Genomic DNA, 25,613 nt, shown 5'->3' on the forward strand with positions numbered 1-25,613 from the left:
GTGGGTCATCGTATGTTAATTGTCACACTCTTCTTAAATAGATAACAAACATGGACATAAAACAAATATCTATGCTGCTAAGATTGTTTAAATCCACATTATACAAAATTGGAGGCCAACTTTAGCTCCGTCTGCTGTCTCCATGCTATCGTCTGACATCAACATTCACGTTCAGTTCGTGAAAGCCTTCTCACCGCGCTGCAACACTACACTGTGTTTAATAGAATGCAACTTAGCTGTAAACGCACTTTTCACCTAAAAGAGTCATACCCTAAAACAGAACATTTTGTGCATCGCGCAATACATTCACCCCGCCGGAGACGGCTATTAAAAAAAAAATTATATGAATAGCTATGCAAGGTACTTCATCTGTTTCAACGTTTGCAGCGATTTAGTATCACATTTTAAAACGAAATAATTCTCCGAATGTTTTTTTTTTTCTTTTTATTCCGTTGGGTCTGAAATGAAAACATCGACACCCTCTTCGTTCTTTCAGTCTAAAAATAGAAGTGACGGCACAGCTACTAATGAGAGTGCTGAAGGAGAGGCAGGGTATCACGTCCATGGTCCGAGGATCCAATCTGGATTATTTGGACACCCAGATGTTGATATTCTGATAGCTAGATGGCGCTGTTGTGCTTCTCTTTTCTTCTTCCAGGTCTGGCTAGTTTGACCTGCTGGATATCAGGACATACGTGTTTTGTGTTGGATGTATGTCAGTTCTGACATGTGTCTGTTCTGACTTGTGTCTGTTCTGACTTGTGTCTGTTCACTATGAAACGAATTCTTTTATTAACAAATTAAAAGTCTAATTAATACAAAATTTAAAAACTAAAAGTATTACCATGTGAATATTATTAAAATGTATAGGTTAAGTAAAGCTAAATATTATTTATCTGCTAAAATGACTACTAGAAATGTTTATAAAAATAATTAACAAATGAATTATTTGAAAACAAATATATTTATACAAAAGGTATATAAATATATTGAATAGGAATCGTTCATTAAAAAAGAGTCTAGTATATTGTATAGTACATTTAGTGCAGCTAGGTCAGTGTTTCCCACACTGTTTCCTTCTTCGCACATTCTGAGTATTGTGGGGATTACTTTACTTATCTTTTAGAGAGGTTTATTCATGTGGTTGCCTACTGCTACTAATTTATAGTTCCAGTAGTTCGTGGAAAACCTATTGAGGCCTCGCGGAACACTTGAGGCCTCGCGGAACACTTGAGGCCTCGCGGAACACTTGAGGCCTCGCGGAAACAGTTTAGGAAACACTGAGATAGATAATTCGATCTTCAATAATATTGTTTGTTTTTTTTCACATCTTAAATCAATTTATAATTTAAAGTTGAGAAACTAACCAATGTGAAACATACAGGTGAGATCAATTTGAGGCCTTTAACAAAGTAAACATACGTTTGTCTTATGCCACCTTTAAGTGAGTGACCTGTTTAGAGTTGTTCACTTTTCAGTTCATATTGTCGATCTTCTACGAGCTATTTCAGTGGTCAATCACGTCAAACATAACGAGATGAACTCATGCATCAAAAAGACAAGGCGGTTTCTGTCTGTGGTCAAGGCATTAATAAGCAGAGGTCTATTCGTCTTGCATGGATTGTTTTGTATTTGGCGAGTGACTGTCATAAAACGTAACATCATCTTCTGGTCACTGAGTGGCACAATTCCATTACTGGTGATTGAGACGTTCTTCACCTTGTGTAAGAAGAAAGGCAGAGAATGGAAATGGTGAGTCTAGTTGCTTGTTTTTTTATTCGTTTTACTAAACAAACACATTGTTAGACTTTCTAGGGATTTGAACTCTTTTGATTTGAGTCAACGTTAAAGAGCATGCAGATTTGTTTGATCCGCAGAGAAAATGATTGTTAGTTTATTTTTTTATAAGGCTAATGGTAATCAGGAGTTTTATCATGCCAGCAAAACAACCGAGCACGTTACCACAATTGACTCTTCAATACTCCTCATTGTTTTCTCTCTAAATACCGTGCCTTGATTTTGGATGTCATTTTGAATGATTAGCAAATACTAGCATTTAATTAAATGACACTTTATTTCATTACAATATGACTGCATCGGATTCACTGCATAAGCAATTAGTTTTCAGTTGTTTTTTTTTACATCTACAAGAATATTTTGTATCTGTGTTGGTTTAGGATATGCCCTAGTGTGTTCCTTTACCTGGCCACGGCTGTTCCCGCCATTTGGTTTTTGGAGTTAGACCTAATGGCTCAGAGACTCAGACAGCATGGAGTGTCAAGGCGACCTGCCATGAATAACACTTTTGACGTTCTAAAACTGAATGGCAAGGTGGTAAGTAATCAGATGTAGAGCACCTCTACACACCCCCACACCAATAAGTAATAGAAATACAATCAATCTGTTTAGACGTTAATTTGCTATGAACTAGAAATACGTGAGTTGAAATTACCATGTGCTAGATTTCGCACTTCGCATAACACACTTGTCCTTTCCCCTGAGAAGTTTTCTAATAACTTCTTTAAGTGATATCAGCCACATTCAGGGGCGTAACTAGGGATTTGGGGGCCCGGGGGGATTGACCTCTTTGGGGGCCCCTTACATTTTGACATTCGACATATGACATGGGATAATGTACGCAAAAATATATACGCCCCAAATCCAATTGGTTCAGTATATCAGTAAACTTAAAAAAGTAATCAAAAAGTAATCAAGACTCTTTTAATGAATAATACCTTTATTTATTAGTTAAATAATGCACAAGTGACAAATCTAAATTGATATCGCTTCACGTCGTGCATTCTGTGCAGCAAAGACATCTATAACATCAACTATATCGATACTTTCTAGTATTTGTGACTTCACTGACATTAAAGCCATGATAAGCCTTTCTTGTGTCATTGTGCTCCTGAGATAGTTTTTGATGAACTTGAGCTTTGAGAATGATCTCTCACATGACGTAATGGAAGTGGCCTGAGTTAGCAGTATTCGGAGGAGGTTGCAAAGTTTGAGCACACGTAATTACCATATGAAGCCTGTTTCCTCAATATGTCTATTGGTGGTTGTATTACTGGTTTGTTGATGAAAAGTGCTCGTGCATCAATGACATCATTGAAAAAGCAATTTGCCATTTATTTCATCATACAAACAGGAAAAGTAGCACAGTTTGTCATAAGCGTGTCTTCATCTAACAGGTGTCTTGGTTCAAGAAGAAACCCAAAGGTATCCATTTTCTTTCCAACCTTTGAAATCTGCTCTTCATCTCCATATGAAATCTGTCCAGCACTTCTGTCGCAACACGTTTGAATTGCAGTTCTATTGACAGTCTTACATGATAACTCAACTTCCCATCAAGTCTTTTCTTTCTTCTGGTTGTTTTGATTACAGGGAATCCATAGTATTCACTACCTTCTTTTGCTTTTTCGATGGATTGTTTTTTTGTCAGTTTCTCATCATTTTGCAGAAAGCATGAAAGGCTACTAATTTCTTTAGCAGCTTCCCGTATATACTTTGTAGTTTCTTCTGAACTAAATTAATTGTGCGCAAGAGCTTTGACCAGAATTCCAGATAGGCAAAACATTCTTAATTTTCCACTGCATGAAGAAGATTCTGTGCTAATATTACATGGTATTACGTCATTGTTGGTTGTTTATGTTTTGTGCGCAAGAAAAAGGATTCAGAGAATACAAAAGTGGGAAAGATCCATATCTCGTTATGCTCGAGTATAGAAATACTCCGATAAGTGGACTGCCATATTCACCATCACAACTGCTGACAAGTAGAAGACTCAGGGAATCATTCCAACTGATCCCAAACTATTGAAACCATCGGTAGCTGAAAATGCAGAGACATTACTCAACGAACGACAGATGAAAAGCAAAGTGAAATACAATGCAAAAGCAAGACTACCTAAAGATTATTCTGTCGGAGAGTTCGTCTAGGTCAAACATGGCAGAAAGCAGTTGTCATAAAAAAAAACATTCAGCACCCAGATCTTACATCATAAAGACAAACGGGAAAACATACAGAAGAAATCAACGCTTTTTGAATAAGAGTTTCGATGAAGACATCTGTGAGTACTATGATACCGATGGAGACAATGAACTGCAAACTGTTGAAACAAACGAAACAGACAGTTATAGACCAACGTCTAGAGAACTTGTTGTGCCAGTCAAGACAACCAGAAGTGGACGAATTGTTAAAGTTCCTAGTAGACAGGGCCGGCCTTACGCCACTGTAGCCTATGCGGTGGCAGTGGGCCCCGCGCTTTCATAGGACTACCCGCGCTAATTCTAAGTGTACATTATTAAATTAAACCATTATAAAGTATATAAAATAACAGGGTTTTCGCGACCTCCTGATTTTCCAAGGCCTCCAGGAAATCTCATGAAAAGGCAAAATATACGATGAAGTCCTGAACTTTTTTTGAATTTATTCAAATCTCCTGAAGAATAGACGAAATTCACATTTTGGGGTGCCTATAAATAAAAAGTGGCATTGCGAGCTTTCATTTGATAAAAATTTATTGCAAAGACGAAAGTAGGCCTATTTTCTAATTCAAAAAAAATAATTTTGACATTATGCTCATCCCTACCCAGACTAGGCCCCCGCGCGATCCGTTTCGCATAGGGCCCCGCAAATGCTAGGGCGGCCCTGCTAGTAGATATCACTTTTAAGAACTTTAAAAGGAAGGGTGTGATAATAACTTCAAAAGGAATGATGTGCTAATATTATATGATATTACGTCATTGTTTGTTGTTTATGTTTTGTGCGAAAGCAAAAGGATTACATGGAAATAAAAAGAGAGTTTCCATTGGATTGAGGAACGATGAATAGAGGGGTAATAACTCAAGTGTGAAGTTTAATTCTGAAATTATAGACGCCAAACCCGAATAATGGACTATTCTAGCATTATCAAGAATAACTTTTGGATCTGCTATACTCGATTTTGTAAATTTTGATTCCAGGTTAATTAGTGTAGCCATAAAATACTCGCCATTTAGATCTATTATTAGTAAAGGTAACAAGATATTTGGAATTCGCTGTATATTATGCAGTTTTATTCGTGGCAACAAAGTTTAAAATGTAAAACTAACTTTAAAAAAAACTTTGATCTCTGTGGGAAAAAATATTTTTAAAATTTCAACAAAGTCAACGTACTGATAGACCTAGATCTAGGTTTAGTCTTTGTGATAAATTTAATCCATAAATGTTGAAAACAAAAAGACACCCGTTGACATTATTTGTCAATCAAATATATTAATTTATGTATTTACAATAAATTTCGGACACCCATTTGGGGGCTCCTTCTAGGTGGGGGCCCGGGGGGATTTTAAAATTCTCCCCCCCATCCCCCCCCCCCTTAGTTACGCCACTGGCCACATTGCCTCCAATTTGCGATAGTATTAAGCAAAAAAAAAACAATAACAAACACGGTAGTTTCAACTATTTTGAATCTTATATTTGTTCTTCTTACTGCTTATGACTTACGTTCTACACTAAGTTACAGAAGTGGAGATCATTAGATGATAATTCAATTTAGAGTAAATAAATACCTAATTATACCTTCATGAAATTCTTTCACTAGATAAGTATCGCCATCTCTTTGGGTTCTGAAGAGTGGTGTAAAATATTGGAACAGATGCTCCTCCTGATTCTTATCATTGGAAGATGGCTGCTACCCAAAGGGGAAATCACTAGGGAACAGTTGTCGCAACTTTTGCTCGTATACATTGGCATGGCGGCAGACATTATTGAATTATTCGAGGCTTTTAAGGTCTGATCTATACATTTTGCTAAAATATGGTTTTGATTAAGTAACGATTTAACTATTTAAATCTTGCTATGAATTTTTCTTGTATTTTGCATTTGTATTTAAAACATTTATAAAGAGTAAAAAAAAAATAACAACAATGCTTTTTTAACTTATATTACTAATAAAACATTTCATTCTCCCTGAAATCGATGTGCTGTTTTACGCCATATGACGTAAGCCATACACAATTTAATTTATCATCTCAGCGATCTCGATTAGCTGGACTAATAGTTTACCTTAATAATTTTAAAGGGTTAGATTTAGAAGAGCAGTAGAACATGAAATAAATAACACGTGGCCGTGGCAATACAAACAATAGGGTGTGTCCCAAACACAGTATACATAAAAATCTGGCACGAATATTTCATTTAATGCTTTCAAAAGAGGAAAGCTGAAGAAATTTGGCTAACTGTAAGCATAGTTGGACTGTTGGAGCACCGATTTAAGTAACATACTGTATATCTTATCAGAGGCGGCGCTACGGCTGGTGTCACCTGCTGAGTTTAGCTTATGCTGTTACCACCTCTCGACCACCCCTTCCCATCAAACAAAAAATGAAATCAATGAAAATATATTCTTATAAACATACAGAAGCTTGTTTTAACTATTTGGCTAATGTGAAGTTTTTAAACAAATAATCTTCTTTTAAAAACAATAAATAAATACAGCTTTTTTTTTTTCAATATGGTGTCAGCGTCTGATGGGTGTCAACCTGTGCGGCCGCACCCTTCATACATCCTAGAAACGCCGATGTCGTGCTAGAAAAGTTGAAAAGTACATTAAAAGGATGTTATGTTTTTCTTCTGAAAGGAAAAAACTGTCCGTGAGAACCCCTTACTGACCATTGTCATTCTGTCTCTTTGGACGGCAAGTTTAATGCAGTTTACCCTTGTTGTCACGGCAACGAAATCTAAGAAATCCAGAGCTTCGGTGGCCATGCAGGTGACGTCTGAAGGATGCTGTCCAGTGGAAGTAAGTTCTCAAATGCAGGTGTGGTGCTAGCATAATCAATTCTTAATTTGCGTCTTAAGTGGAATGAGTAGAACTTCTGTTGTGATCATATATTTCTGTGGACCCCAAGTTCACACATAAACACAACAAAATTCAGAATGAGTAAAAGTAAAGACCAAATCCAAGAAAAAATTATTTAAGGGGAAGAACTCCGCACGTACAAAAATATCTCTTAATAAATAAGAAAATTATTTCCTTTCTTTATTTAAAGAAAGTAATTAATTGATTTAGGTCCTTTTTTTTTTTGGTGCAATAAATAATTGTTTAAAGTTTCCACTTGATCTGATAATGGGTGTGGGAAAAATAACGAGTAAAAAATAGCCTATTGGAACCAAACCCGATATATTTAGTTTAGGCACATCTGTGAAAACTGAAGGATCAATTTCCCTTGTTGGCATCAAACAAGATAATTAAATACCAATAAATAATTTATTAATAGGTAATTTTTTTTATTCATTCATGTCTATGCCAATGAATAGTCGTACACAATTTCAACCCGATTCGAGAATGCGTGTGGGAAAAATAAATGAAACATTCTTACCAGACTGACAGACAAACAGACGACAGACAATGTTAAAAGCATGGTAAATTATTTCAAAATAATTGATGCAATTTCACTCAATAGAAATAAGATTGAAAACAAAAGTATTTTTCATATTTTACTTTGTTTGTTTACATGTTTCGGATGTTCCTTTCTGAGTCTGAAGGTAATTACATACAACACTAATCTCCCGCAGGACGGCTGGAGATGAAAGCGGGCAGGGTTTGATATCTGGACCTTCCGACCGCATACCATATAACCAGGCAGTCATCCAATTAAAAAATGAAATACCATTTATAATCATATTTTGAGTCTTATTTTTAATATACTGACAGCATAGTCTGTGACAGAGACTTGCCAAGCTAACTATTTTTAACTTAACTCATCCAACACTTTAGGAATGAAGTGATCATTGCCTTGTTTTATTTTGTCAGGTAATTTCAATATTTATTAGCGTGCTGCTACAAGATGGCCCCTTTCTCGTGCTCAGGATGTTGTTGATATTTCGTTACGATGTCCTCAGCTACACAAACATCTTCTTTACCTGCAAGAACTCACTAGTACTTGTACTACAGGTATGTAGATCTATTCAGGTAGGTCTCGGAGTTAGATTAATTTCGAAATAGACTACAATAAATGACCAATTTTTATAATACTAATGTTAGATGATTTTAACCGATAAAAGTATGTGTATGTAAATTGGAGTATCTACTGCTATGGGCCGGCAGCGGGGTATAAAGTAAAACGGCCTCAGCCGGCCGGTATCTGATTTTTGATTCTTCAATTTTTAATTGCAACTACTTGAATTAAATTTATTCAATTAAGAAAAAGCTTATCAATTTATGTTTGCATATTTGCAAAGTCTAGTCTTGGATCGTCTTCGAATAGACACAATACATTCTGTATACTTTTGATTCAACATTTTGCTTGTGGCTAAAAATGTATATTATGTATCTGTATTTAGGCCATATATAAATAAAAAATGAGAGAAAGTGTTTGAACTTTCAATTCATGGTTGAGATATTGAGTGATAGTCAGGTCGTATTGAAAGAAGTCAATTATATTGTTACTTTAGATTATTGATATAAAAAATGAATCAATAAACAAAAATACTCAATTCGTTAATTAATTATTGGTGAGTAACTATTTTGTGAGAGATCCAATAAGGTAAATAACGCGTACATTATTGATATATATAGTTTTAAGGACAGATTTGATACCCTTTGCATAAGTTTTGTGTTTGTTTTTTTTAAGGATTTTTAAATATTTTGCTTGTTTTTAGCGCCCCCTGTCTGTCCGTCTTTCCGTCCTTCCCGTTTATATCTCAGAAACTAGAAGAGAAAATAGAAATTGGACCTCATGATCATTCAAAGTTCTAATGCAACGGCTACTTTTTCCTTTGAAATTATATATGCAAGCAAATTTTTCAAAAAATTACACCACTTTTCATTGAAAAACTTCAGGGGAGATAATCTTTTTTTAAAAAAGGTCATGGACGTCTTCATTAATAACTCAAGCTTCATTCATAGGTTCGCGCATGGGTACAAAAAATATTTGCATCTAAGGTCACAATGGTAAAAGTGTCAATGGATCATTATAAAATATATTTTCCATTTATTAACTAACTCATTGAATAGAATACTGATTCAAATGTTTTTTAAAAAGAAATTTGATGCGAACTTCGTTTTAGTTTGAAAAATAACGAACTACTTATATAGCGCGCAGTTTTGACATATCCTCATTATAGGGGCCTACACTTGACAGTCTAAATTAGACTACATAGAGCCCAGATCTAGATATATTTATAATAAATGTATTAATAATTTTAACAAAATTTATTAAGCCAATAACTTATCTTCTGACAGCTTAGGGGTGCAGATTTATTTATTATGTAAACCATAGTATCGGATACGAACAGCATAGTACACCATTACTAATGGCATTACCAGGTAACAAAAGGCCTACTATTCATGATCATAACATTGGCCGAGGTCTAGCAATTTTTAAGATTAAACGTGTAAATTTATACGAGTTCTAGTCTAGATGTAGTAGATTCTATTTCAAGATTCTATATCTAGTTCTAGATCTATGTCTAGTTTGTATGACAAATGACAATGGATATATTAATTTTTATTTTGCGAGGAGAATGTCTGGTCCAAGTAGACCTACTCCAAGTCTTTCAAGTCATTTCTAGGTAGCTCACTACCTAACTAAAATAGGTCAAGATTTATGTTTTTTTCGTGTTGCCAATTTATCTAATTTTGTAAGAAGAATAAATCTTTTTTAGTTTTTCTTTATTTCATGTAACATGCTATTAATTTTGAATGTATGGGTAAGGTTTATAATTATTATTTTAAAAAAATATATATGTGTACGCTAAATGAATATATGGAGATGCTGTGGCTGAGTGGTAAAGCACTTGGAACTAGAAGTCCCGTGTTCGAATCCTGGTGAAGACTCTAGGTAGACCACTTCGGGGGCCGATTTTGAGTTTGTGTTTCCCCACAAACTGTCTTTGTAACCTTGTTTTTCTTGCAGATGTACAGACTATTTGTTCTATTTACGGAAAGACGGAAAAGTCCGACAACCCACGCTCCGCCCTCACCACCCTCTCGCTACTCTGACACTATGGATGACGTCGTGTCCTCTTACAGTGACATGTCACCGTCGGGTAAGGTTTATTACGCTAAAAACAAATGGACATTATTTATACTTTCACATTAGACCTAAAAGAAACACTAACTTTTAAGCCATATTAAGCTCTTTAGGAAGCATTTTGTTCGCTTCCACTGACTTCCTATGTACTAGAGCAACGCTCAAATTAGATCGTTTGGGTTTCTCTGATTTCCTATGGGGGCCAAAAATATTCACATTGGTAAAAATAATCATTAAAAGTGGAAGAAGTTCGAAAAAAAGATCAATTTATATTAGCATTGAGCACAACTCTTGTCACAAAGTAAAGTACGTAGCTGAGTTCAAATGATCTATTGATGATATAGGCCAATGCATTTGCTAACGCTTAAGAATCTACCAGCACGATAGCTGTATGATATACTCAAGCAGTGATGCTCAACCTTATTCGGCCAGCGGGCCGTTCTAATTTCCAACACTCGTGTCGCGGGCCACGTCAACTAAAAGGTTTTTGAAAAGGAAATAGACAATGAACCATTTTTATTAGAAACCCGTGAAGCTAGTACTTACATTAGTTTATTAGAGGTTTATCCTAAATCCGGCTTCATGAGATGATCACTGAATCTAGAATCCTAGATGTTCGTCCTTGAGACTTATTTCATAGGATGAGTTTCAAAAGATTCATCACTGAAAAAGTTTGTCCTCACCAACACGTAGGCCTACTGTTAATTAGTGTAGTCATCGTTAACGCTTGTTTTGGAAGATTTAGAAAAGTTCCTGCTAGGGACACAGATTACAAATCAATTGTCTGCATGACTTAAAATTTGTCAAGCAGGGATACCTAGCTTTGTAAGTCAATCAGCAGCAGCTGCATCTCTGTCTGGGCACTTGACACATTGATCGCAGATGGATTTTCAAAACCAAGAACATTGTTCAATCTGAACACGATCATCATCACATGGTCTAGACTGAACTCCTTGCCACATAGATTTTGTTGGTGAGTCAATGAACAGGCTCGGTTCCATTTGACTCGACGACTTTCTGTCAACCACACTTTCAAAACTGCTGTTTGTACAGAGAACAATGACCAAGATTTTGAGCGGCAACAGATATGTCGGTAGACTTGTCAGAGGCAATTAAAAACATGTCGCAATCTGGTTTGTCTGTTAGTTTTGAAGGGAGATTTGTATCCATTTCTTTCTCTCGCCTTGTAATTGTCATGAGAAAGTCTGAAGGCTTCAACAGCAATCTTCTCTTCAGGACGGATTTGTACCATCATTTCTAGCAAGCACTTTTTGATGCATCTACCGTTGGAAAATGGCTTTATGTCTCTACTTACAATATGTACAACTCTGTGGCTAGCCTTACAGCCGACTCATTTTATTGTTTGTTTTTGGTAAATATTCTCAGCAGTCCTCCACTATAAGTGTAGTATAATAGTTGCGTCTCAAACCAATAATGTCGCCTTATTTTTTTTATGTGTTTGGTTTCATAAAGCTGTCTAATGCTATGTTCTTTAAAATAGAGCCACTCTTTCTTTCTAAAACAAATGTGTTGGCTTATTATCAGGTCAGAACCAATCCATGTACCCTAACGTAAGGAAACATTTTTTTCTTTGTTTTTGTGAAGAAAGGATTTTCTACACTTTGTGTCGACGTGTCAGCGGGCCGGATTGAATCATGTCGAGGGCCGGATGTGGCCCGTGAGCCGTATTTTGGGCATCACTGTACTAAAGTATTCTTTATTCCATATGCCAAGAAACATTTACATAAGTGCTTTTTCTTTCCTAGGGAATCCCTGAATCAGCCGTGAAAACAAATGAATTAGCAGAGTTTGTTATTAACATATGACTGTTTTGTAATATCTATCTATCTATCTATCTATCTATCTATCTATCTATCTATCTATCTATCTATCTATCTATCTATCTATCCATCTATCTATCTATCTATCTATCTATCTATCTATCTATCTATTTATCTATCTATCTATCTATCTATCTATCTATCTATCTATCTATTTATTGTATATATGTCTAGGGGCTAGTGCTGACGACCAGTTGGACGATAGAGCTCGGCGCTACAAAAGACGACAACAGCCCACAACGCTTGTTGGTTCTCGACCTGTCTATAGTGGACATAATGCTGCTGACAATGTACAGAGGTATGAGTTTGATCCAACTGACCCCTTCGTGTGTAACCTCTTCTTTTGTATGGAAAATATGGCGAAAAATGTAAACAAAAACATAACTGACACTTTGAATTTAGTCCATCAATGAAAACGGAACCACCACCTTCTCAGAAATGGAAATACGTTTTGGTTTTGTGGGGGAAGAGTGGGAGGTTATTAACATACTCCACCTAGACAACTGACTCATCGAACAAAATCACTTTATCTCTATCGCCTAGCCCAATTGTCTTCTCCGTAGCAGTCTGCTGGATTAATATTGCAGCCTAGGGTAAAATAAAAAGATAACATTTAAAGACTTTTAAAAAAATAGTTTGCTCTATGTTGTACCTTTTAATATTATAATATATATTTCAAGACATTGCGATAATTTGCATGTATATTTATAACTCTTATTGCAAGGCATTGTAGACCAGGATTTTTGTTACCGTAGTCAGTTTGGTATTTTTCCACACGCCCTTGGAGAGTTTTTGCCATTGCTGCAGAAGCCTTTCCTATTCTTTTTGTCAGCTCAGTGTCTAAATTTAGGTTGCTGGCTATTGATGGTACCAAATATGTGAATTCCTGAACCACCGTAAGTGTGTGATTTCCAATATGTATCGCTGGTATTTCTGCGACATCTTGTGCCATGATTTCGGTCTTTGAGAGGCTTATAGTAAGGCTAAACTCTTGACAAGCAGCTGCTAGAGCATTTACAAGCCTCTGCAATCCTTCTTGTGAATGAGATATGAATGAGATAACCCAAGACCGGACAGCATGGAAACAGAATGTACGTGCTGGTACGAACTTCGCCGAGTGCAAAAGAAACGAAGCTGCGTTATGCGAAGAGAAACAGAAAGCTGCCCTGACAGCTAGTTCTAGAACAGATGCATATACATGCACGAACTTTGGCAAACTCAGCCGCTCAGAATTGGCTTGATCAGTCACTCCAGATTCTGCCCCATCTCAAGACATAACCAAAGCCAGTGACTCATCTGGGAGCATGCATTGTCTTCCGAGACAGAAGTAGCCATATCTATTGCAAGAAATGTTCGGGAACGTAAGCTCTGTGTTTAAAGACTTGATGCACATTTTGATATTATTTTCAAATTTAGTTTTCAGCCTGACAGACTTTTTAAAACGTTTTTTAATTATAGTAATATTGCTCTTTTGCTTACTATTTCTTTGAAACCAATATGCTGATCTCTACATTCATTGATGCTATGAAGAGTTTCGTCATGTATTTCTGACTGCAATGTAAAGTAGCATTGCAAAGTAAGACACAACTTTAAAAAAAAACAACAAAAAACATCCTTTTGACATTTTGTTAGCTTTAATGTACACGCAGCTGTCAGATTTTCCAAAAAAAAAAATAATTCTAAGAACTATTTAAAAAAACAGCACCACCTAAATGTATACTATCGTTAACATTTTATGACTTACATTATTACAACGTTTTGTAAAAAACTTGTTCATGAGAGAGGTAACCAGCTTTAGTAAACTGATTATCAATACAACGAGTTGTGTACCTTGTGTCGAGTCTTTTCTTAGAGTAGACATGCATGAGCTATGAGTGTTAACTATGTTTAAGCTGCAAAGGAAATGGCTACATTCTCAAAAGAAAAAAAAAAGTGAATATTAAATTTGCACAGTTTCATTTATTTTGACTTTAAGAATTTTTTTTGTTTAATTATTATAAAAATAAATGACGCAATGCGAAATTTACAATAAATGAAAACTAAACATATCTATATGGATGTTCAAATAATAAGTCCATCAGCCTTAGTACTATGTTCGCAATTTTAGCTGTATATATAGAATTTAACTTTTTAATTATGGTAATTATACTCTGACCACCTTCCACCCTTTAATTACAAGGAAATGGTGACCTAATAGTAGGCATCGAATAAGATAAAAATAAAATGATGTTAAAAAAGTACCAATATTAATTTTTTTTTAAATAAATTCATTTTTATGACAAAAATTAAAAAGTGAGCTTTACAAATGTGCTTCTCCATGTGTTTTGCACTGGAACAAGGGCGTAACTACATCCAGAATAGGAGTTCCTCAGATTCCAAACCCGTAGCCTAACATGAGATAGAGGAATTCAGAAAGGAAACTTAACTATATACAGCGTAAGCCAAGAGCCAATATTTCATACAAGAAGGAGATTTACTATATGCAGATTAAGCTTACGACCACCAACTATAGAAGCTCATAGTGTAACTGAAACTCTAGAATTTTAAATGCTAACGCGGAAATTTTGGAATACCATATTATCTTCTAGACAAACAAATATTACAGTGTCCTATCTGTGTTGTAGGTACACGGTATCTGTGTAAATCGACATAACTACCAGGGGTGTAGCTAGGAATTTTCCATCATCTGGGGGCCCGGGAGACTTGACCTCTTTGGGGGCCCCTGCATTTTGTGTAATATTTAATGTAAAAAAAACACTCATTTGGGTGTGGGGGCTCGGGGGATTTTTCAAATTCTCCCCCTCATGCCCACCATAGCTACGACACTGATAACTACCTACTACGACACTAATAACTACCTACTAAATCTTGTTTTAAAAGTGATGTATTCTTATGAACGAATAGTTTCAATTAAACTTTACAGCAAAACGTTTCCCTTTTACGAGACCAAAAGTTATTGTGCTATCCGTAGAGCAAGCGCAAAAGGTAATATCTAATTTCAAATAGCGCTTTACGTTTTGTTTTTAAATGACAGCTTGAAGGTTAGACGGATATTTAAAAATCAAAAAGCCAAATGTGGCTTCTCTCTACTGGGACATTTAAAAACTGAATCACAATAGAGCTCAATGCTCAAGTTGTTTTAACAATGAAACACTTCATATTCCAGGGAATACCAAACGCCATCCCTATCAACTACCTTCAGTTAATTTCCAGTCAGCATTCCTTGATGTGTACGCTTTCAAAATAGAAAAAAGAAATGATAATGACAAGTTATCCCACTATTTAGCTGATCTCTTCAAAACATCAGATGTGCTATGGACATTGTTATTGAAGATGTCAAAAATGTAAATTTGAACCAAAAATTGTTCGATTTATGTCTTTTTTTTCCTTCCGTAATGTCTAATGATAATCTAATCAATATGTTTGTTTGTTCTACATAATGTAAAACTTTTTACAGGATTGCTGCCTGGTCGTGAGGTATGCGCGCTAGACTGTCGTTCGGACTTCTCGATGGTCCCCGGGTTCATACCCTGCCGCTGCCATCCCCCGTCGTCCTACGGAAGTTTCGGACTAGAAAGTCAATAATCTTCAATTCTGAAGGAACATCCGAAACATGTCAAATAACAAACAATTTTTAACGTAATTTTTTGAACTCATAAACTCATTTCTTTTTTTTTTCGAATGAAATTTCATGTTTTAACGTGTCTATATCAAGTATTGACTCGGACATACACAAAAGAATGAGATATATAGTGTAATGACTAAATAGTTGGACGCGTATAAGTTAGGACTTATCGGGGATTTCCTAAGTGACGCGGCGATACATTAAAACTTAGAACGAAAAGAGAGACAGACTAACGGACAAGGAGACCTCTTATGGCAGTGCTTAGGAAAGGGTGTGCCTTTTTTTCCCGAATCTTGCGCCAGTAAATTGTGCCCTTTTTGTTTCAATAAAATGTTATAATGCTAAAGAACCCGTAATGCTTGATTTATATTAATCTGTTGAGGTTGTAACCATTATATGTAATCATATGTAATAAAAAGAACTCGAGACTACCAATAACAAATAACAACCTCCACAACAGAATTAACAACTTCCCCCAACATTAGTATATGCGATAGTACATTAATATAAATAATGATTTTATTTTTAGTTATAAAGTAAAGTATGTGTTTTACACCACCAGCCAAGAGACAGACAGAAGATCCTTGAAAACCCCAACTCCTAAACTCACCAAACATCACATCGGGACACACAGGCGGTCAAGTGACGAGGAGCCAGAAGGGAAGCCTCACAAATTCACTCGAAGAAGAGATGAGAAGGAGGACCTGTCGATGGACGAGGAAGAGGACCTGGAGAGGAGAGAAAGGTCGGGAAAGAAGAAAGGGAAAATGGGCAGCAACGCGAAGAGTGGCGGGGAGGTTCGGAGAAAGATCAAAGAGATTGAGAATCAAAACCAGGTAAAAGATTAAACACAAATATTTAGGATTGTTTCTCAAAAAAGGTGTCCTCTTATCAGTATGGGTGATTGTAATTCAATAAGTTGCTCTGACATATGGTGAGACAGTCGTCATTAGATTATTTGAAAACGCCTCAAAGATCCCTAGTGACAATAAATACGTGGACCAAATATTATTCTTAAAACGTCAAGATTTAATATGAGAACAGAGTCCATGTAATCATAACGAATTTCCACAAGGATCAATAAAGCAGTCTTAGTCTTAGTCTTAAAAGAAAAACAAGGTTTCAATGACAGTTTGTGTGGAAAGACAAACTCAAAAATCGGCCCCCGAAGCAGGTTTCAATATTTTCAGAAGAATATCAGTATTAAATTCTATCAGAAGTGGTCCGCCCAGGCAGGTATCAATATTTTCAGAAAGAATACATAATGAAATTCTATCAAAGGCAAATGACAGAGAAGAATGGAGAAATAAGGTTGACAGATTCTGTGTGGTGCCCAAAAGGTCCAGCAGACCAACAGATAGGTGAAAGTGAATGTGAAGTTCGATGTGAACCTGGCTTAACTGATGTCTTATAATGAGTATCTAATTGATCTAATTATTTTGTAAAGGGTCATTCTCTTATTCAAAGCCTCAAGAATAAAACATTTCCGTATTAAAAAAATAATTCCTTTAGTTTGTTTACTAGAGCACTACTTATACCATGCAGTTCACGCGATTATATGAAAAACTACTTATTAATTGTTGTTTTAAATTATGTCCGACTTATTTGCATAGTAAATAGATTTTTTCTCAATTAAAAAAAAGTTAACATTTGTTTGGAATTGTATATTTAGTATGACAGAACTTACATAACTTTGTAATTTTACTATAAAAAAAATATCTTTCACCAAATATATAGAATTACCTGTGTCTAGTGACAGACAGATTGTGTATAGGTAACTTCCTTACTATTAATATTGAATAGTCATAAAAATGGTGAATTTTTATGAAAAAACTGTTTGCATAATTGATTTTAAAAAATCGATTTTTCGCTTTCAAAAAAGAAAAAAGTAGCTGTTGCATCAGAACTTTAAAGGGTCTAAAAGATTATTATATCGGATTTTCACTATCTTTTCTAGTTTACGAGATCTAAACGGGACGGATTGACGGACAGACATTCCACACTAAATAATAGAGTCTTTTCCCCTTTCGGGGGTCGCTAAAAATAAACATCGAACAAATAAAATTACGCAATTTATTTAAAACTTAGTCAGGCTAGTGACTCTAACAACAGCATTGGGCACAAATTTCGCTATTTGTTCCCCCCTCATAAATGTTTTGAGTCCAGTGCAAGGCCCCACCAATCGGAGGCCCTAGGCTGCTGCCTGATTTGCCTATACCTAAGGCCGGCCCTGCTGACATGCTGCCCAACGACTTATTAATTTCAGTCATATGTTGTGGTACATTTATAAAATCGATTTTAATATCCTTAAATACTTATGCCTTTAAAACGGTAATATTGACAGATTTTAGAATAAACATTTCTTATGAATTTTGATAACTATAGTAGATCTATTATAACAGCGCAGCTTCTAATATAAGCTAGAACATGTGCGATTATCACTAGCATCCTGTAAGCCACTTTGCACAATCAACCGGCTCTAGACTTTGACCTCAGTTGGTAGGTCGTGGAAATGAGGTCACTTACAATTTGAGTCACAATGTAATTGTGTGAAGTACCAACCTGTCTAAAACTTTTATAGGGGAGAAAACCTTAAAGGCAATAAAACTTAGCGGCCCACGTAGTTTAAACAAGTGCATTTGTTAAAAGTTCACAACTATATAGACCAGGCCAAATGCAATGTCTCAAAACAAGACATTGATGTATAAGATATTGGGGTAGGGATGTAGCCAGGGACGGACTGGCTGTCAAATTCAGCCTGGGCATTTCAATACAAACCGGCCAATATATTGTATATTGTATGATGGACATCCAATTCTAGGCCTACTTGTCCTCACAATCATTATGTTAAATTTGATAATGTATCGATAACTGTACATATACATAATTGCATGCAATGGATTCTGTAAAAGATTTTTTTTAACACGACGCTCCAAGGGTCACTTTTATAAGAGAATGTTATTTTTAAAAAATTAAACAATTTCATAGTGGTCTTTTAGGTGGCCCTATAGGCACTAGCGGATCCAGAACTTTGGAGTGGGGGGGGGCGATTTTTTTCCAAATCCTAACCCTAACGCCCAATAAACCCTAACCCTATGCATAAACGTGCGTACAGTACACACACACACACACACAGATATATATATATATATATATATATGAGAATTTTAAAAAAGCAGCATTTCTCAACGCCAAAAGCGTTTTCTTGCTTTTTTCACTGCAGAAAGCATTCTCTTGACAAGTACAGCTCTTTATTCATCAATGGAGTTCTGGGCGAAGCCCCGACGCCAAAAGCGTTTTCTTGCATTCTTCATTGCAGAAGGGCCTTCTCCTGACTTCTACAGCTCATTATTCATCAATGGAGTTCGAAGCTCATTATTCATACTATTAAAAAAGGACCTTTTGAATAATGTTGTACTTGAAAATTATTTTAATATGAATTTATAGGCCCTTAATACATTGCAAATAAAACCGATTTGTTCCTTGAAAAGATAAGATACCCCATATATTTAGATTTAGGCTTTGGGGATCGCCGCCGAAAAACAAAATTATTCAATAAATAGTATTCAATAAAGTTGCATTATAAATTATGAGTTATAGTCCCAAATTTATTTAACTAGAAAAATATCAGATTGAGTAAAGGTTGGTAAAAGGCGACTATGAACACACTATTTGAGTTTATAACTCAGCTCAATCATGGCTCTAATACTGAAAAATTTCGTTTGAATTCTAACTTTTCCAATGCAAAGTCTTACTTAAAATAATTATGATAAATTCATGTGAAATTAAATAAACTCTGTCTGGAAATGGGAGGAGCGGTAGAGTGAAAACAATTAATCCTCGCTCCTTTAATAATTTCTGCTAAAGATTGCATTTGGCATTAAAGAATAGGGGTTGGGCGACTCAATATAATAATTTAATTTATAGTGTTTATAAATTATGATGGGGGAAATGCGATTGCATGTATCGCCCCTTCCACCTGGTACAACCCTTTTTCATTTAAATTTACTAATGATACTATTTGAGATTAGATTGTGGTACGACATAATATACAATGGGTTACATATCAATACGTAGTTTATATTATAAAGATATTCAACTAATTTTGTTCACAAACTATGATTCTCCACAAAAATAGGACCGCCTCCCAGCACTCAGAGGGCTAGAGTGGGGAGGGCAGTACATGCAATCGCCCCCCCCCCCTCACCCCACCGAATCGGCCAATATACCAGAAAGGGAGCGACATAATATAAAATGTATATATTAATTCAACTAATTTTGTTCACAAACTATAATTCTCCACAAAAATAGGACCGCCCCCCCCAGCACTCAGGGGGCTATAGTGGGGAGGGCAGTACATGCAATCGCTCCCCCCCCCTTACCCCACCGAATCGGCCAAAATACCAGAAAGGGAGCGACATAATATAAAATGCATATATTAATTCAACTAATTTTGTTTACAAACTATGATTTCTCCATAAAAACGGACCGTCCCCCCCACTCAAAGGGTTTAGGTGGGAAGGGCAGTAGAGGTATTCGCCCCCCCCCCCTCCCACCAATCGGCAAACAGGGAACGACATAATATAAAGATCGGTTAAAAAATCAATAATAAGTCCACATAATATAGATATTAAATTGATTCTATTAGCAAGCTGTAATTTCTACAAAGAAATTGGACCGCCCCCTCACTAGAAAGTGTATGGGGGGGGGGGCGGGATTGATACCATCGCCTCCTACCGACCCCACCAATCGGCAAACATACTAGAGGGATGGGCGAAATAATCTAAAAATATGTTGAAATATAAATAATTAATATTTATTTTTAACATAATAATAAATTCGTATACAAATTGTGTGAATTCTATAATAAAATTCGCCAGAGTGGATCGCCCCTAACACCCATACCCCCTGGATCCGCCAGTGCCTATAGGCCGATTTGGGTACCGGCCCACCGGGCATTTGCCCGAATGCCCATATAGCCAGTCCTGGTTGTAGCTCCATACAACTAATCCAGTATTATCTTGTATGCGTGTGTATTAACTGGACATACGGTGTAGAAAAAAAGCTTCTGAGCCAAAATAAACTCATTTTTTAAAATTACGAATATATAGAAAAATACAAATTAAATCACAGGATGTAAAAGGATTGTGTAATGAGATCTCAAAACTCATTCAAATCTTTGCCTCCATTCAATACACACACGTGTTTCCGTCTTCCTGTCTCCTCAGACGTTTCTTCTCCTCTTATACCCAGCACATGCAATGCACCAGTGTTTCCCAAACCTTTTTCCTTGACGGAACACTTCGCACATTCTGAGTATCTAGTGGAACACTTTGCTTTTTTCTTTTAGAGAGATTAATTCACGTTTTGGCCTACTATAGTTAATTAATTCAGTAGAAGGTGGAACAACTATTCAGGTCTTGCGGAGCACTAGGGCTTCGCGGAACACAGTTTGGGAAACACTGTGATAGACTTAGACAGTCAATACTGTCAGGGTACTTGACTAATAGGAAAAGGAAATATATATTTTTTTAATTGGGCATGCAATTATCTAGAACTAAAACGTAGTTATGTTTAGACAGGAAATGACGTCAGTTTTAGATTCGAGATTTTGTTACGAAACAAACTGTATAGTGTACATGGGCGCCCGCAAGGGGGTGCAAAGGGGTGAAGGGATTTTGAGTATCCCAATTCTAGTCATTTTTTCGAACCATCAAATCAATTAACATCTAAGTAGCAACTTAACAAGTAGTGCTTCCACTGGTTAATGTAGTAGAAGAAATAAGTATATTAACCCAGGCGTATGAAATGGATGGCCAACCATGTACGTCCACGCCTCTGAATTCTGAGTAGCTACATTTTAGCCATTTTTAAAGTATTTTATAATGGAATACATCTTTCTTTTTTTTTATTACGTAGATGTAGGTTTAGTCAGAATCCAAGGGGCTTGCAACTGCACAGCCATGTACCCCCCTGCGGAGTTGAATAAATTAATGTTCAGGAAAATTTTGCGCATCGTCTTCTAAGTCTAAATCTAAAGACCTATCATTGGAATATTATACAGTGTAGTAACTTGACTAGTAGTGCCTCCACTGAAGTACAGATGTAAAGATAAGCTATTGTTGTAACTTGAATAGGCAAATCTGTAGTTCATGTCCAACCATGTACGATTTATTCTAGGCTTGCAATTCTTTCAATAAAGGATGTCACATATTCTATAGCATGTTAGTCGTGACGATTTGTTTATATTAGCACATAGCTATAGTTATAATGAATGCCACAAGGTCGACAAGACTTTCTGTATGGTGATTTAACAGAAGGCAGGAGATCCGCCGGTTGTGCTAAATTTACCTCTTTTGTGTGAGAGACAATGAACTGAAAAATACGAATCCATTCGAGCTATAAATCTCAACTTAGAGATCTTTGATTGTTTGGTAAGTGAAACCATATAAACTGCACATGTGTAGTAAATGGCTCCTCCTCTTGTGTTTCTGGTTAGTCTTTTCATTGTCGTCAATTATCTGTTCTTGAACCAGTTTCCATGGTGTTTCAGTCTTTCCAACTTAACATAGTGGCCACTCAACAGCACATCAGCAGTCTTATTAATGGCATAATCAAAAACCAAATTGACCATCCTGAGGAACACGTCAGAGGTGTCATCTTGAGGAAGGAGAGACTGCTGGCAGAAAAACTTGATTGCGGATATTGAGTTGCAGCTGCCGAGAATTCGCAGTCGACAGACACACTGAGAAAAAACCACATGCTAGGAGTTATTACAGAACATGGCTTTACATTACATATCTTAATTCTTAAGTTTCTTCATTATGCCTCGCTTTATAGCAATAATAATGGTGAGTTCAACTGGCTCTTGTCTTCAACCTAAAACGATACAAAAGCTGCAATGCAAAGAAGAATATCAGAACTGCGCGATAGGCGTTCATCGCCAGCTTGTCCATCGCGACGAAAAGCAATTCAAAAGTAAAATTATTGACAGTTTCTGCAACCACAGTCAACATTTGCAGTTTTTGTTTGATCGAACGTAGGCAAGCACGAGCCTCACGGATAACGTTAACAATATGTACAGTAAATACTTTGTTCACTTGTCTAGTTTCTTTTTTTTTTTTTTATTTCATGGAAAAAAAAATTATTGTGCATTTAATATCGATTAGATATGAGGGTCCGAATGAGGAGGGGCAGTTCTTTTCTTTAATATTATTACAAGAAAGTTGAGGATACGACTTCGAGCCGTGGGTGGCAGCTTGCACCTCCCTGCAAAAAATCCTGCGGGCGCCCATGATAGTGTAGTAGGAATTTTTTCGATACATTTTCGATGCTAAACAATGTCAACTGCGCTATATTTAAAAAAAATGTTACCGTAGCCAAATATAAAATATAAAATAGACACTTTTGGACCGCTACAAACGATGGAGCTTAGAAATTGGTTTCTGAAGTGCGAAAAGTGAAACAAAAATTGTTTACCTTTTATATTTTGAAGATAATTAACACTCCCTATTTTCTGCACACCGGATACACCGAATTGCTAGAAATTAATAGTTATTGCCATAGACACAAATTTCCGAAAGACAAAAGACGGCATATTTCTCATCTATATCGATGATGTGACAACGATGACGTGACAATGACGACATGACCATGTTGACGTGACCTTGATGACATGACAACGACGATGTGACTATGATGACGTACTTAGATAACTGTGCCAAATGTTTAGTTTATCGGTGAATTACGTCATACAACCCTTCTTTAAAAAAAATAACATCTTGCGGTCACATACACGCTTCAAAAAAAATCTTTTTTTTTTCTGATACTGTTGTTTACCCAAACCACCAATTTAGGTCACAAGTGCCCGAGACACCCTGTCTAGTTACTCTGAGGACAGCGACCACCCTGGGTCCGGTCGTGACGTCATGGCAGTGACGGATCAGGAGCTGGCAGACAGAAGGAAGAGACTCAAGGCCAAAACAAAGAGCAACGGCAAAGGTCAGCGCGTTGTGAGGTGAGAGTTCTCTCCCCAGCGGTTATGTCCGTAGTAATCAATCCTAGTACTGTCCAGTTAGACCCTAAAGGTCACAGCAACGTAATATTACTAAATGAACAAACACAGATTTCAAGTTTTACAATTATTTCATCAACATAGTCCTGCTTCCATCGATAGCTTATGATGTTTGTATAGAGACCTTATATCATCAACATATAATGTTTGTATAGAGATCGTATATCATTGACATAGTTCTGTTTGTAAAATGTTTTACATGTTTCGGATGTTCCTTCAGAGTTGAAGATAATTACTTCCTAGTCCAAACCTCCCGCAGGACGACGGGGGATGGGAGCGGGCAGGGTTTGAACCCTGGACCACCGATAAATCTGAACGACAATCCAGCGCGCAAACTGCACGACCAGGCAGCCATCTGTTTCTATCGACAGCTTATAATGTTTGTATAGAGTTCGTATATCATCGACATAGTTCTGTTTCTATCGACTTCTTCAATTGTTTATATAGAGACCTATATCATCAACATAGTCCTACTTCCATCGATAGCTTATGATGTTTGTATAGAGTTCGTTTAATTATGTTATGCACAATTGTCCAGTTTTGAGATAGCAAAATGTATCAGTTATATAAAGTTCACAATGTGTCTGGTTCCGGTTTAAAAATAATTATGAAAGGAGAGCTATAGACATTTTTAGTTAACATTGCAAATTAAATAAGAGCAAAAGAAAATAAAAATCTATTTAATCTAATGATATATATTATATATATAAAGTTAAGTTCCCCTTAAAGACCTTGTGATCTATGGGGCAGATGATGTAAAGATAATCAGTTTCCATGGCCCAAGGTTAACGAGTGTGCCATGTGGCCAGTACGATGACCAGCTTCCTTTACTTTTCTAAACTAATGTCAGGTACCCATTAGAGCTGGTTGGACTCAGAGGCGCCTTAAAGATCCCGATGGTAAAAATTGGCGTTTTTAACCAAATTGCTAAGTACACACATTTATAGGTAATATAAATTTTTTTTTTCAGTAAAAAATCAGAATGTATTTTCGCGTCCAGATAGTAGCATATGACTCATCGTTTTTTTTTTTCACTGCCAGTCCTTTGTCAGACAGCAGTGGACACAGGTCAGCTAGCAGCGGGAATGGCAACAGGAGCAAAGGACAAAACAGAGGACACGAGCACTGGAGGTCGGCAGAGAAGGACATCAGGACAGCAATGTCTTTCGCCAACGAGAGAGGAAAGCACCGGGCAGGAGAGCAAGGCGTCTACAGTGTGACTTATTGCAATGACCACTGATGACCACTCTCAGGCTTTCCATAATCATCATTACATTTTCTGTTGGTTTTATTTACGAACAAGATTCAGATACAAGAAATACTCATTATGAGTAAAAACGAAAGAAATGAAAACATTTTTGACAGTAAAATAAATGGATGTTTACAGTATGAAACGAACCGAGACTTTTAAAACAATTATGTCTTCTTAAGGAGAGGCAATTTGAGTGAACTCATTATCAACAAATAATGGACGCCATAAATCTTAATGTGTTGAGTGAGCACTTAGCTACATTACAGTTTCATTCAGTAACCATATTCTTTCATTGTCTTGCAAGTCATCAGCTAGTTTCAGTTCGTGAGGAAACAAAATATCTTACTACAACTAACGCATTAAACAGATTAGTTGTATTAGTTTTGTTTGTTGTTTTCTTCATTTTCGAACTCTCGTGCTGATCGAACATAAATGAACACTAAAAATAATATTTTCACAGAAATGTCTCCACTTTTGTAAACTGTTTGCTCTCTCATGTCATCTACATACACCAGGGCTCTATCACTTTGTTGCACTGGTGTTATTTATGAATGCAATACACGACATAAACGGGCTATATTGCACTTATGCGTTTTGTTTCTTTGATTTGAAACTAGGATTAGAAATTGGGCCGGAAGTACGATTTTCCTTATATATCTTTTGCATTTTTTTAGTTCTCATTTTAAATTAAACAGAAAAAAAATTCTTCACAAAAATACTGGTAGTTGGGATTGTGACAGGTGGGGAAATGTGACGTGTGTTTGGCACGTTTTATGTCTAGGGGATGATTATTTTTAAA

General features: G+C 36.2%; 1 protein-coding gene across 1 annotated transcript; it reads left to right on the forward strand.

Annotated features, from left to right (window-relative positions):
- Positions 1-1,280: 1,280 nt before the first annotated feature.
- On the forward strand, positions 1,281-25,194 carry LOC106057407 (transmembrane protein 26-like). The gene is made up of 10 exons (XM_056009298.1): positions 1,281-1,752; positions 2,178-2,334; positions 5,588-5,776; positions 6,626-6,787; positions 7,802-7,942; positions 9,906-10,038; positions 12,038-12,161; positions 16,051-16,324; positions 23,345-23,505; positions 24,604-25,194. Exons 1-10 carry the CDS (start codon positions 1,538-1,540, stop codon positions 24,800-24,802), a joined length of 1,755 nt encoding a protein of 584 aa, XP_055865273.1. The 5' UTR covers positions 1,281-1,537; the 3' UTR covers positions 24,803-25,194.
- Positions 25,195-25,613: the final 419 nt, after the last annotated feature.

This window comes from Biomphalaria glabrata, chromosome 13 (assembly GCF_947242115.1).
Source record: "Biomphalaria glabrata chromosome 13, xgBioGlab47.1, whole genome shotgun sequence".
NCBI lineage: Eukaryota > Metazoa > Mollusca > Gastropoda > Planorbidae > Biomphalaria > Biomphalaria glabrata.